At 35.8% G+C, this 13,300-nt stretch overlaps 1 protein-coding gene across 13 annotated transcripts in view; it reads left to right on the top strand.

The window, feature by feature from the left end:
• The window catches only part of LOC309642016 (uncharacterized protein), a 302,740-nt gene that overhangs the window by 99,479 nt on the left and 189,961 nt on the right, over positions 1-13,300 (top strand). For 12 of the 13 annotated variants that reach the window (XR_014252884.1, XR_014252885.1, XR_014252886.1 and 9 more), the window contains one exon: positions 11,922-12,380. Coding sequence is in view for 3 of the 13 variants with exons in the window: in XM_082422934.1 (XP_082279060.1) it covers positions 11,922-12,025 (104 nt within the window). In the remaining 10 variants the exon portion in view is untranslated. Of the gene's footprint in view, positions 1-83; positions 7,763-11,921; positions 12,381-13,300 lie in introns of those variants that run through there. The other variant, XM_082422931.1, reaches the window with a different exon arrangement.

The following is a 13,300-nucleotide window of genomic DNA, read 5'->3' on the forward strand; positions in this document are numbered from 1 at the left end:
ATCTAAGAGTGGGTTCAAGTTCTCTTTAAGGCAAGACACTAACGTTTTTTATCTTTATATTTCCTATGAAACTTGGTATGAAGGAGAATTAATAAGACCTACAAATAACACAGTCCTCTTCACAAAGTAAAGTAAGTCCACAAGAAAACCTTAGCTTTCTCCCAGAGTTAAATCCATATGTAGATGCCTGAGATATTTATTACTGCAGCTACTTTAATATGATGTACAAGAGAGAGGAAAGGTTAGTAAGAATTGAGATGGTCTTGAATGTGCTGGCTAAGATAGCTTTAGTTCTTATTCTTTGATTTTTATCTCTGTTTTTGGATGTTATAACAATTATAAAATAGTAGTTTGATAATAGTGAACGCTATAATTTGGGGGATCTTGTAATTTTCCAATAGGGAACACTAAGTACAGCATTAAAGTGATTTTCAGCAATGTGCCTCAATTTGGCTATGGTCTTATTATTTAGCATTACATTATTTTCTGTTTACTATTGTACATAATCAAGACAATGAACTTAGATAGGCTTGAATGCCACAGTTGCCCATATGCCATGACTGTGTTAGTGGGATGAGAACTGAAGCATGCCTGTGTGTTCATACTGGATATTTTCATGACTGATCGCAAAGCATGCAGTTAGAGTGACTGTAGCCAGTCACTCCAATATGTTGTACAACAGTTATTTTGTATATTTGGATTTAACCCATATGGGAAAAAATATCACCAAGGTAAAGCTTTGTCTAAAAATATGATTTTTATAGGTTATTTTTTTAACTATCACTTCTCACTTTTGTCCTTGTTTTGCATCGCTTGAGCTGTAAGTCGAAGTGCTCAGAATAATCACTGAATTCATACCATATGACCCTGGCTGCATGTGAGAACAGATACTAGTCTATATAAGGAATAAATGTGTGTTTTAAGGGTCTCATGTAAAGATTTTAAATCCAATTTTTCCATTGCTTCCTTTAACAGACAGATGTGTCTACAGAAAATATGTTGGCCCCAAGAAATAGTAAAATCACTCTTAGGAAAGCAGCAAATCCTTTAAAGTAACCATTTTAAAGGAAAATTGTGAATATATCCCTGAGAAAATAAAATAAACATTCCATACTGCCATTAGAGAATTACTTTGCAGGCAGAAGTTTTCAAAGGCCACAGGCAGAAGTTTTCAAAGGCTACCCATAAAGATCTAAACCTTTATAGTGTGTATCCTTGTATTAACTTACAACTTCCTCTCCACTATTCTCCCCCATGAAATCTCTGCTCAAGTCTTACGTTTTTCTTGCCATTCTCTGAAGATACCATGAGCTCTTGCCTCAGGACCTTTGCATTCAAACTTTCCTCCCTCTATGCTTAGCAAGCTTCTATTGACTGTCCCCCCCTCCTACTATTTTGTTTACATTCAGTCTGATTTCACAGGAAGTTCTGACACACAAATTATACCATAGAATTAATCTTACATTGAGCTGAGCAGACTGGCTTCTGATACCTACATGTCAGTCAGTTATTACCTGTGGGAAACCCTGGAAGGGATGGTGGAAGGCAGTTTGTGAAGGGTGGGGAGCAAAACCTTGCAGGCCTGGCAGTTCCTGTCAGCTTAGGGCAATTCTCTGGAGAATAGGGTAGCTGTATTGGCACCTTATAAGGTGGATCTTGTTGAGGCACCAACTGCATCCACTGTAAAAGTGGTTCATAAATATGTTGTGTCTAACAGGATCAGCATGGTAGCATACAGCAACAACAACAGCAACGTACGTTCTACAATGGCATCATGGGTTATTAGATTTTATTCATTTCTGTGTATCAGAAGCTGAATGAATTAGCAAACTGATTAAAGAAGAAACTTGTAGATTAGGAATCAACAAAAGTCTTAATAATCTGTGAGATAATGAGCTAATTTTAGCACCCAACAACTTCTACCAGAATTTATTGAGCTCTTACTATGTGCCAGTTCCCATACTAGGCACTAGTGATATAAAGGTAAATCAAACAGATGTGCCACCCTCCCCACAACAAGGAGCCTAAAATATAGTGGATTAATTAAATATTATACATCTAAAACACATACACACACAGATCTTGCATGACAGTTGAATATTTTGTCATATTAAAATAGACACCCATGGTATATGTTTTCAGCATTATATGATAAGAAAATTCTCTTTTAATTTTCAACTCCTGCACTGAAGATTTTTTTGTGTGTTTGGGTTTAATGGATAGGACAATGACATAATGGGAAAAAATATACATGTTGTGATTAAACAGATATATTTAAATTCCAGAGCAGGACTCATTCTGAAATTTAAACCTTGGCAAGTTACAGAATAAATTTGAGCCTTGTTTCTTTATCTCTAAAGAAAATGGCAATAAAATACTTACTGTGCAGGGTTAATGTGTGGTCTTCAAACAATGTCAGTTCTTTCCTCTTTCCAGAAACTATATGTTGAACATGGGTTTTGAAAGAGAGGAAAATAAAATAGACTGCTTCCAATTACTTTAGGACTATCTGACAATGAAAAACTCTGACTCTGCACAATTTCTATCCTGAACGTTAGTATTGCTACAAATTTTTGGCATGTGCAAAAGTTTTGGAAAGCAAGCCTTCTTCTTGGTAAATTGAAAAATATTAATCAATTTTTGTGTCTCCTATTCCAAAGAGCTATCTGAGGGAAAAGGAGCTCATTGGTACGGATTTTCTTTTTTCTGTAACTGAATTTTTCTATGACCTTTCCACAATCATCATGAAGAGAAAAAAATTGGCTCACCTGACTAAGGCTCCCATAGAAAAGAACTAATCTTCAGCTGCTTAGTAAATTCCTACAAGTTAGAAGATTTATGTAAAAGGCAATAGGACAAAAATGCAAAGTTTTATGAGCCCTATAGTTGGGTGAAGACTAGACAAAAATGTGAAGAAGACAATGTTTGTCTTTGGTGTTCCTGATCTCTCCTTTCACTCCTCCATCTTGGGTGTACAGGGCTCTCCAGTGCTTTCCCCTTTCTCCTTTATTGGAGGTTCTGTTAAATTAACTCTAATTTGTAAGTGTATTATCTCCCTCAGGGGTATTTTCTGGTCAACAGGGAGGTAGGACAAAGTCAGAGGAATATATGTATAGTCAATTTGAGAAATATATGACTCTGTAAGCAGTATAAGGAATATGTTTAATGAACCCACGGATTTTTACACCTAAATAAGACAATTTGATGTGGTAAAATGAACACTGGACAAGCGTAGTGGGCGTAGGAGGTTTTATCATCCATTCTCCCTTTTTGAGCAATAGCATAATAGTATTACAATTTCCTTTTGTGGAATTACCTCTTCCCTATTAAGTGAAAACTTTCTGAGACCATAAATCAAGGTACATGCCTCACTGACTAAGGGGTGGGTAGATGACCCAAGAGTCAATCTGACTTTTTCTTCCTGGTCCTTGGACTTGTTAATGGAGTGATCCAGGAATAAAGACAACAGTTGGTTCCTCATGTTCTATGATTGCTCTCTGTCAAAACATTGAACAGTACCTATTCCTGAGCCCGCTGTAGCTACCTGGTTTTGTACTTTCTGATCTTGGCACTTGAGGCTTTGCTTTACTTCTGTGAGAACTCCGTTATCTTCTAGCACATTCCTTCTTTCTTAGGATAGCCAGGGGGGGTTTCTGTTGCTTACAACCAAAGACTGACATCCGACTCAAGGTATCAGGAGACATGATGGCTCTGTGTGAAATACTTAGCATATCTGGTTTTATTTTTCTCATGTGTGAAAAGGAAGTGGTCAAACTACATGGTTTCTAATTTCTTCTCTAATTATAAAAAGAAATAAATGTATAAGATTGCCCTCCTTAGAAGTCTTTAATAATTCTGAACATATGCCTATTCCTAGATGAATAGATTCAGGGATAATGCACTTTCCCATTAACTGCGACTTCTAATTTGGTCTCTTAGCATGCCTTCAGCCTCTAGGCCCTGGAGTCCATTTAAGGTCATTTAAGCAGAGGCCACATCTGCGGTATCTGAATTATCTGGCTAAGCATCCTGAACTCATTGGATATTTGCCAACCATATGCTAGATCAGGGCCGGTCAGAATGGCCTCATTTTGAAGGACTACTTAAATGGCAAGAGAAATTACATCCGAGAGAAAGGAAAACATGGGTAAAGAGCCCAAGGAATTGGCACAGCTGGGTATCATTAGCAATAATCAAACTTTATCCAAGATAAAAAGCAACAGGAAGTGAGATGGGGGCAATGTGTATATGTATGTGTATGAATATGTATGTATTTATGTACATGTATGTGTATATGTATGTATATATATATGTCTGTGTAAGAAATTAAATGTGTAAACACTTTTTAAAAATCTTATTTCTTCTGCCTGCTTTGCCCCCTCATTCCTAACTTGAATCTTTCTACTGTGTTCCAGTGAGAGTGTTTGATGTACTGAAATCATCTTAGAATTTCAGTCTTTGAGGCAGTGACTTTAATGCTACAGACTCAGAGGAAGATTAAATAATTATATCATTAACAAGAAAAAAAAGTGCAAATATTAAACAGCTGCAGGAGAATCTAAGCAATGTGAAAAACAGATCCATAAAAGATCCATATCCTTTTCTTCTCCAGTTATTACGTATCTTATAATGATTAATTTTCTGATTATAAAATAAAACATTTACTTTAGAAAACAATAACTTGGAAAATAATGAAGTGTATATAAAGGAGCAAATAAATATTGCCTATACTTTTACCATCCAGATATATCCACTATTAGTATCTTGATGTATTTTCTTTTATTTGCAGAAAATGTTTTTTAATGAAATAATCCAAAGTTGGGCTTTACTGAGCCTAGTTTGGTAATTCTTCTAATTCTAAACATGCATTTAGTTACCAATTTGTTAGACAAGAGTTCCCTTAGCAGCCGTTAATTTAGCTTTAAAAATATTCTTTAAAAATAATTATCCAGCAGATTTTATTTTTGAAGCTTAAATTTGGCAGTTTACATTTGCCTCTCCCCCATCCCAATCCCTTTCACTCACTCCATTGTACCAATCTTTGCTCACCTTCAAGTGTAAGCCAAAAGTCCCCACCCCCAACCACACGAATCCACAGGACATGTCAAAATAGGAAGAGATAGTCAATAATAATAATTGAACGCATGTGGCAGGTACCTTACCAATGGCTTTTTGTGTTTTATCTCATTTAATCCTCACAAAGCCTTATGATAAAGATACTATTAATATGCTCATTTTACTGATGAGAAAACTAAATCTCAGGAAAAGTAAATGACTTGCTTAAGATGGCCATAAACTAGTTAGTGGCAAAGCTGACCTTTACTCTCAGGTCAACCTGGTCTCAAAGCCACTATGCTACTGTAGCATGTAAGGGCAAAGAAAAGCCATGCCTAGACAAAATTGTGAAGGCAGAAGTCTGTGTTTAGTGCTCTTAATTCCCATCCAGTAGGAGCCCTTTTTAAAAAATAGTCTTTGATGGGAAGAAGGATATTCATTAAGGGCTTTCTGTATTAAGGTAGGTGAGATACTTTGAACATTATGATGTTCATAGGGAACATTGACCTCTAGAACATTAGATCTGGCATCTAGAGTTCTACTAAGTTATCTAGCTATACTAAGTATGATCTAATTCCTTCAATTTACAGATAAAAAATGGAAGCCTAGAGAGGTGAGATTATAATTTCTTAGCAATAATAGACTATGGCCTAGGATCTGTGTCTCTTGATTCTCTCAATCTAGAACTTTCTGGTCACACCGAGGCTTCTTTGTTTCATAATGTAGATGAATCTGATGAAACAAAATGATATTGAATGGACTTTGAAGAGTATTGTTTTTCCACCTGCTAGATGATTTTCTCTAGGTTCAAATTTTTTAGGCCAAGGCCACACAGTGGCTAATATTTACTTTCAAGGCTTTGTGTCTTTCTGATTTTATCAACAGAATCACTTGAGATTCAACCAATTCATATTCCTAAGTTTTAAAATGCCCATGTGAAACATTTTCTGTTCCATCTGTCCTATGTATTGTTTCAATTTATATGGAACCACATAAGGCAGAAGTTATGTCTGAAATGGTTTCATGTCGTAATGTGTGTTCTTTTTCTCTTTTTGGCTCTTTGTTATAATTTTTTAAATGGAAAAACATATCAAACACAAAGAGTAACCAAATGAAACAAAAGTGTAAAACACAGTCCCTTCGTGTAGTTTAACAGAAAAAGTAGTTTAGAGAATAAAAGGATAAATTGATGCATATAGATCTATTTCTGTTTGAATTCTTATGATTGGTCTCAAGTCTGCTTGCCTTGGAAGAGTTCATTCTGAATTTTTCCATCGTGAAATTCAGTGCTTCTCTTCAATCCAGAACTCAAAGCCATTACTGAAGCCACTTTACCTTTAGTTTGGAAGGTACTTTCTTTCCCACTGGTTTTGACCTTAAGCTTGATCTTGAGCCTCTGAGTTTGACTATTTAAAATAACTAGGTTGCAGAAATAACAAGAACATTTCTCATTAGATAGAAATGATGAGAACAGAATGTCTATTTAGTTTTCTTCCGATAAAGTGAGCTGAAATTCCCAGAAGACTGAATAAGAATAGATAGTAAGGGCAGATGTTTTCAGATTTGTAGACTTATGAAATAATTCTGTGAAATGTGATTTGAATAAGTATATGCTTTACAAAACTAAGCTCTGTCAGCACCACACCCAGGACATTTACTATAGTATGCATTTCAAGTAAGCACATGTGGATTTTCTTTTTTAAAAAAATTAATTAATTTATTTATTTTTGGCTGTATTGGGTCTTTGTTGCTGTGCATGGGCTTTCTCTAGTTGCGGCGAGCGGGGGCTACTCTTCGTTGCGGTGGCAGGCTTCTCGTTGCGGTGGCTTCTCTTGTTGCGGAGCACTGGCTCTAGGCACGCAGGCTTCAGTAGTTGTGGCTTGCAGGCTCTAGAGTGCAGGCTCAGTAGTTGTGGCACATGGGCTTAGTTGCTCCACGGCATGTGGGATCTTCCCAGACCAGGATTCGAACCCGTGTCCCCTGCATTGGCAGGTAGATTCTTAACCACTACATAAGCAGGGAAGTCCACATATGGATTTTCTATATTGATGCTTTTTCTTTGAGTTTGCTAAAGGCTTGAGTTATGTTAAATGAAACAGAGAAGCAGAGAAGGATATCTAAATGCTGGGTGACAAATGAGGGTGATGGATGTCTATAATTTATACATCTAGAAATCTAATCTATCATTACTTTGGGAAGAAAAGCATTTTATACGGTTAAGGATTGGCTACCTTTATAAATCTCTTGCATTTTGGAATTCTCATAAGTTAAACAAATTTAGTTTCATTTATATTTAGATATGTAATACAAAATGAGTATTTGTACATTTTAAATAGAAATATATGAGACTTCCCTGGTGGCTCAGTGGTTAAGAATCCTCCTGCCAATGCAGGGGACACCGGTTCGAGCGCTGGTGCCAGAAGATCCCACATGCCATGGAGCAACTAAGCCCATGTGCCACAACTACTGAGCCTGTACTCTAGAGCCCTCGCACCACAACTACTGAGCCCAAGTGCCACAACTACTGAAACCCGCATGCCTAGAGCCCATGCTCCGCAACGAAAGAAGCTACTGCAACGAGAAGCCCACTCACCGCGATGAAGAGTAGCCCCCGCTTGCTGCAACTAGAGAAAGCCCACGTGCAGCAATGAAGACCCAAAGCAGCCAAAAATAAAAAATAATAAATAAATAATATTTAAAATAAATAGAAATATATTTGGCGTATAACATTGTGTAAATTTAAGGGATACAACATACTGATTTTAATACATTTATATATTGTAGTATGATTGTCATTTTATCAATAATTAGCACCTCTATCACTTTACCTAATTATCATTTCTTATCATTTGAGTGATTAGAATAACTAAGTTCTAGTCTCTTAGGAAGTTTGATGATTATAATACAATATTGTTGTCTCTATTCACCATACTGAGCATTATTAGATCTCTAAGGCTTATTTACTACTTGTTGCAAGTTTGTACCCTTAAACAACATATGTTCTATCCCATTCCTCCCCCGCCCCCATCCCCTGGTAACCACCATTTTACTCTGTTTCTATGAATTTGGCTTTTTTAGATTCCACATATGAGTGAATCATATAGTACTTATCTTTCTCTGTCTGACTTACCTCACTTAGCATAGTGTCCTCAAGATTCATCCAGGTTATCACAAATGACAGGATGTCCTTCTTTGTCATGACTGAATAATATTCCATTTGTGTGTATTATACCACAGCTTCTTAACAATTCATCCGTTGGTGGGCCTTAGGTTGTTTCCATATCGTGGCTATTGTGAATAATGCTACAGTAAACATGGGAGTGCATATATCTCTCAATATCCTGTTTTCATTTCCTTTAGGTATACACCCAGAAGTAGCATTGATGGGTCATATGGTAGTTTTATTTTTAATATTTTGAGGAATTTCCATATTGTTTTCCATAGTGGCTGAACCAACTTATATTCCCACTAACAGTGTACAAGGTTTCCCTTTTTGCCACATCCTTGCCAACACTTGTTATCAATTGTCTTCTTAATGATAACCATTTAACAGGTGTGAGGTAATATCTCACTGTGGCTTTGATTTGCATTTCCCTGATGATTAGTGATATTGAGCATATTGTCAGGTACCTGTTGGCCATTTGGATGTCTTTGGGAAAATGTCTGTTTAGTTCTTCTGCCCATTTTTTAATTGAATTGTTTGGTTTTTTGTTATCGAGTTGTATGAGTTTGTACATTTTAATATTCACAATTATACAGTATTCAAAAATATCCTATATCCTTATATCCTGTATCCTTCGGCACATGACTAAAAGAAAATTTATGCATCCAGAAATCCTTTTCTCAATTCCCTGACAGTGGCAAAGCCTGAAGGAAAAAATACAGGTTTCCACATTTTTTATGATAAGCCCTATTCTATGATGTTGGGTAATGCTGTCCTATGAGGGGCTTAGATTCATTTATTATCAAATACTTTCTAAATGTCTACTGTATGCCAAGCACTGGGCTTGATTCTGGATACACAATGGTGAATGAGATATACATTACCCTGCTTCCTGAAGCTTCCAGTCCCATGGTCAAGACAGACAAGATAAATAATTACCAACTGTAAAAAGGTTATAAAAGAAAAGGAACTCTGGTAGGGAATATCTGGGGTGAAGGAGATGGACGAGGAAGACCTCTATGAAGAGATGACATTTAAATGGAATGCATGATAAAGTGGGGTAGGGGTGAGGTATTGCTTTTGGTTGCTACCATCTATTTGAGCTATAGGTCTGAGCTAAATTTTTAAATATATTATCTAGCATCTCTATAATATTATGTCCACATTACAGATGAGCAAACCTAGGCCTTAGTTACCAAGGTGACAAAGCTAGTAATAAGGGGAAGAGGGGAGAGGGACATAATCCTGGGTCTGACTCCAGAGTTCATAGCCTTTGAAACTCTAATTCCATTTCCAGAAAAACTATCATAAAGGAATAACTAGAGATTCAAATAAAAATTTAGGTAAAAGGATGATTCTCTCAACTCATTGTTTTTCAGATTCCCACTAGTCTTTGATTTGGGGGATGAGGAGGGATTTCAGATGGAGTTATAGTTTCATTTAATCACACTCCTTATCTTCCAAACAGATAACCCCAGAGATTTATGGCCTATTGGTCATCACCAGCTTATATCTTAACCCAGCAATCTTATTTTAATATTTCTTTGTTAAATTTCCTGTAAATACTCCAACTTCTTAAATTCTTTTTGAATTTATCATAACATCTTACTGGCTCTCTCATTAGGGTTAATGAGTTAAAGAAAATCTTTTACATGTGTTAATTTTATATTTGCTTGAGAGTCATGATTTTATTTTTTGAAAATTATACTTTAACATGGAGGATAAAGAGTCTGTCTTCATTACTCAGTTTTATTGTGTTTTATTGATGCTCAGTAAAATGGGATTATTTGTAATTTGCTATGAGTATTTATTCCTATTACTTGATTTATAATTCACTGTGTACATTTATGTCTGTTAAACCTCCATAGAGGAGGTTTTATTCTTTTAAGTTAGTGCTTTTACAAGGAAATCCTCAAAGATTTTCAGTTAGGTGAAATATCCAAATTTGATGGACCCAATTAACATTGGCAGTCAGGACCCTAATGCCCAGAATAAACAAAGTAAGCAGAGGCCAATTTGGTGCTACAGCTAAAATAAAGTTGACATCATCATAGATCCTTCTGTACCTGATTTCCTCCTTTGCCTCATTCTCCTTTTATCTTCGGTATATACTTCGCAAGGTATGTTGAGACAGGTATTTTAAAGAGCAATTAAGTTGGCCAGTACTTCATATCTGTTCGCATGCCTTTTTTATTTGCCATTCAGTAAGGTGAATGGATACCCAATTGCTAACAACATTATTTATGCTTGGGTTCTATACCTACAGTGTTCCACTGATTTAAAAGAATGTAGATTCCAATTTGACAAGCAGTGTTCATTAATGGATTTTTCCATTTCTTTCAGTGGAAGTTAATGACACATAGTTAAGATTGCTTTGAATTTTGAGGAAACTCTTTGATACAAATAAAGTGGACTGAAAACGAAGCATTCACTTACTGATCACATCTCATTTGTCTACATTCCGTTAATTCTATATAGTGCCATGCTCATTGACTTAAGGTGTTTTTGCGTTTGTTATGCTAATGTGCTGTGGAAATAACACCTTTAAAATTTTCCAGCTCAAAGTATCCTACATAACAGTTGAAAGTGATAACTTGAGCTTTGAGGGAGGGGGGTACTGTATCAACACCAACAGTACTTTTGAGTTTTGTAAAAACAACAACAACAACAAAGTAGTTGAAATGTAAATGTTCCAACTTTGCCTTATCATTGTGTCAGGTGATTTCCATTACTGATAGCTGTTATGTATAAGCCAGTTAGTCACCTCTCCACAATTAGGGACCAGGGAATTGCCACGTTACTGAAAAAGAAACTAGAAGCTTCCTTTGTGTTTTATGTTTACTTGGCTGTAGACAAGTTAAACCATTGTTAGGTCCTGGATGTTAAAGTTTCAAATAAGTCTCAAGACTTCTCATTGTGTCCTGAAACTTTAAACTTTTCTAAAGCAGTTATCTTGCTTTGACACTAACTGGTGAAGTGATGTTTGGCAAGTCAGTTAACCTCTGCCTTCTAGGTTTCCTTATCTTGAAGGGGTGGCTATTGAAGTAGGTGACTGGGAAGATTTCTTTTTAGTAAGCATTTCTGAGTCTTTAACTTGGGCCTTTGTCTAATGATATCCAGAGATTTACAGGCTATAACTAATTTGTGGATTTTGTTTTAAAATAATGATACTCTACATTAGTGTTTACAGTTTACATATTACTCCCAGAAACAGGTTTGTCCCTTCATAACTAACAGCTTGTGGTGCATAGTAAGTGCTCAGTATACATGTTTGTTGTGAATTAATTAATTCATTCTACTACAAATGTTTAAACCTTCCTAGTTCAGGTTTGTGTTTTTCCAAGTATTAGAATAATAATAGATGAGAAAAACATTTGGCCTTTCCTCATTTTTTTAACGGAAATGAGTTAATCGTGTCCATTATAATAGAAGGTAAATATTTTCTTAAGTGATTTGCAATAGGTAAAATGTGGAAAGAGCACTGGATTTGGAGACAGAAGAACTTGTTTCTAGTCTGGTTCTGCAACTCAGTTGGACAAGTCATATCTCTTATCTGTAAAGTGGGAATAATACCTCACAGAGTTGTGATGTATAGCACTTCATCATCTGTGAAGTGCTTTACAAATGTGAGATAGTCTCATTCTTTGATTAACTTATACAACTCTACATGCTAGATTTAGATCTCTTAATTCTTTTTCCCCAGGATTGAAATGGAAAACTGGAAAAGTTGTTGAATTTATGCTCACAAAACCAAGTCGAAAAGCCAGCGCAGCTATGACAAGGTTGAAGTTCATCCATTGGAAGTGAAACGGAAGGGTCAACCTCCCTAATCATTTTGATCACCAGGATAATGATGACTGACCAATTAGACTAGTCATTGATATCCAGCATAAAGATGGCCATAACAGATGTGATCATCCCCACTACAGATAATTTAATGGAAAACAACAACCATTAATAACACATGACTGGAAGTAAAGAAACCTGGATTTAGACTGCTGCCAATGACAAGGAATATGATCTAAAGTTAATTACTCAATCTTTCTGAGCCTTAGTTTCCACTTCTGTGAAATTGTGGTTGGGAGTAAATGACTTTCATGTTTCTTATTTGGCATCATTGCTGATTCCTCTTCCAGCCATGCCTTCAAGTGATGGAGCTGAGGTAGGTATTTTCTTTTTGTTACATTTCTATGTCTTCTCAAATTTATCTGGAATGGCATTTTAAACTATTCTTTATTTTGTGCCTACCAATCATTGCATTTTAGGTTAGTCAAAACATCAGTCTTGGCTTTTATGATTTGAAGTTTGGAGAGGATGTTTCCAAAGGAAATTTAAAGAGACTAATTAAATTTATCTGTTCACAATTCAGAGAATAAATTAAGCAGGCTCTTTTAACAGCAAAAATGATTTCCTCAACGTAGTCCAAATTAATAAAACAAAATGATTGTAATGTAAGATTATGTATACTTAAATCATAAAATGGGACTTCTGATTTTATTAAATCAGATCAAATAAGGTTTTTCTTCCATAGCACATTATCACTCAAGCTTAAAAATATTTTGAAGGTAAGTAAAACAATATTCTAAGCTCATTTTTACAGAGAGAAATTCTTCTCAGGAGAACTAAACAAGTACGTTACATTCTGACATTAAGACTGGTAAGGCTGGTAAACTGTCTTCCAAGGAAACTAGAGAAAGTAGTCTCCCTTGAGACATGTAAATGTGAATCAGCCTGGTGAGGCAATTCATGAATCAACCTTAAATAACTAAAATGAATCAAGACCTCTTTATAATATCACATACCTTGTCACCATTTATTCATTTACCTGTCAACCTTATTTGGATGTTATAAAGGCCAACTAACTAAGAAGTGAAAACTCAGAGAAATGCCTGAGGACTGTAAAATTTTCTTGAGGTAGGATCAAGCAGGATGGGGGCTAAGCACTGGGTCTCTGCAGCTGGCAACCCTTTGCTGCTTTGTTAGTGTCTACTATATTGGGTACATTGTTACTGGTACAAAATCAGGGTTCTGTGCAGCGAAGAGGAGGAAATGGCTGTTGGTTAGGAAACAAACACTGTCTTC

Source organism: Balaenoptera physalus (genome assembly GCF_965194825.1).
Source record: "Balaenoptera physalus genome assembly, chromosome: 13".
In the NCBI taxonomy this organism is placed as follows: Eukaryota; Metazoa; Chordata; class Mammalia; order Artiodactyla; family Balaenopteridae; genus Balaenoptera; species Balaenoptera physalus.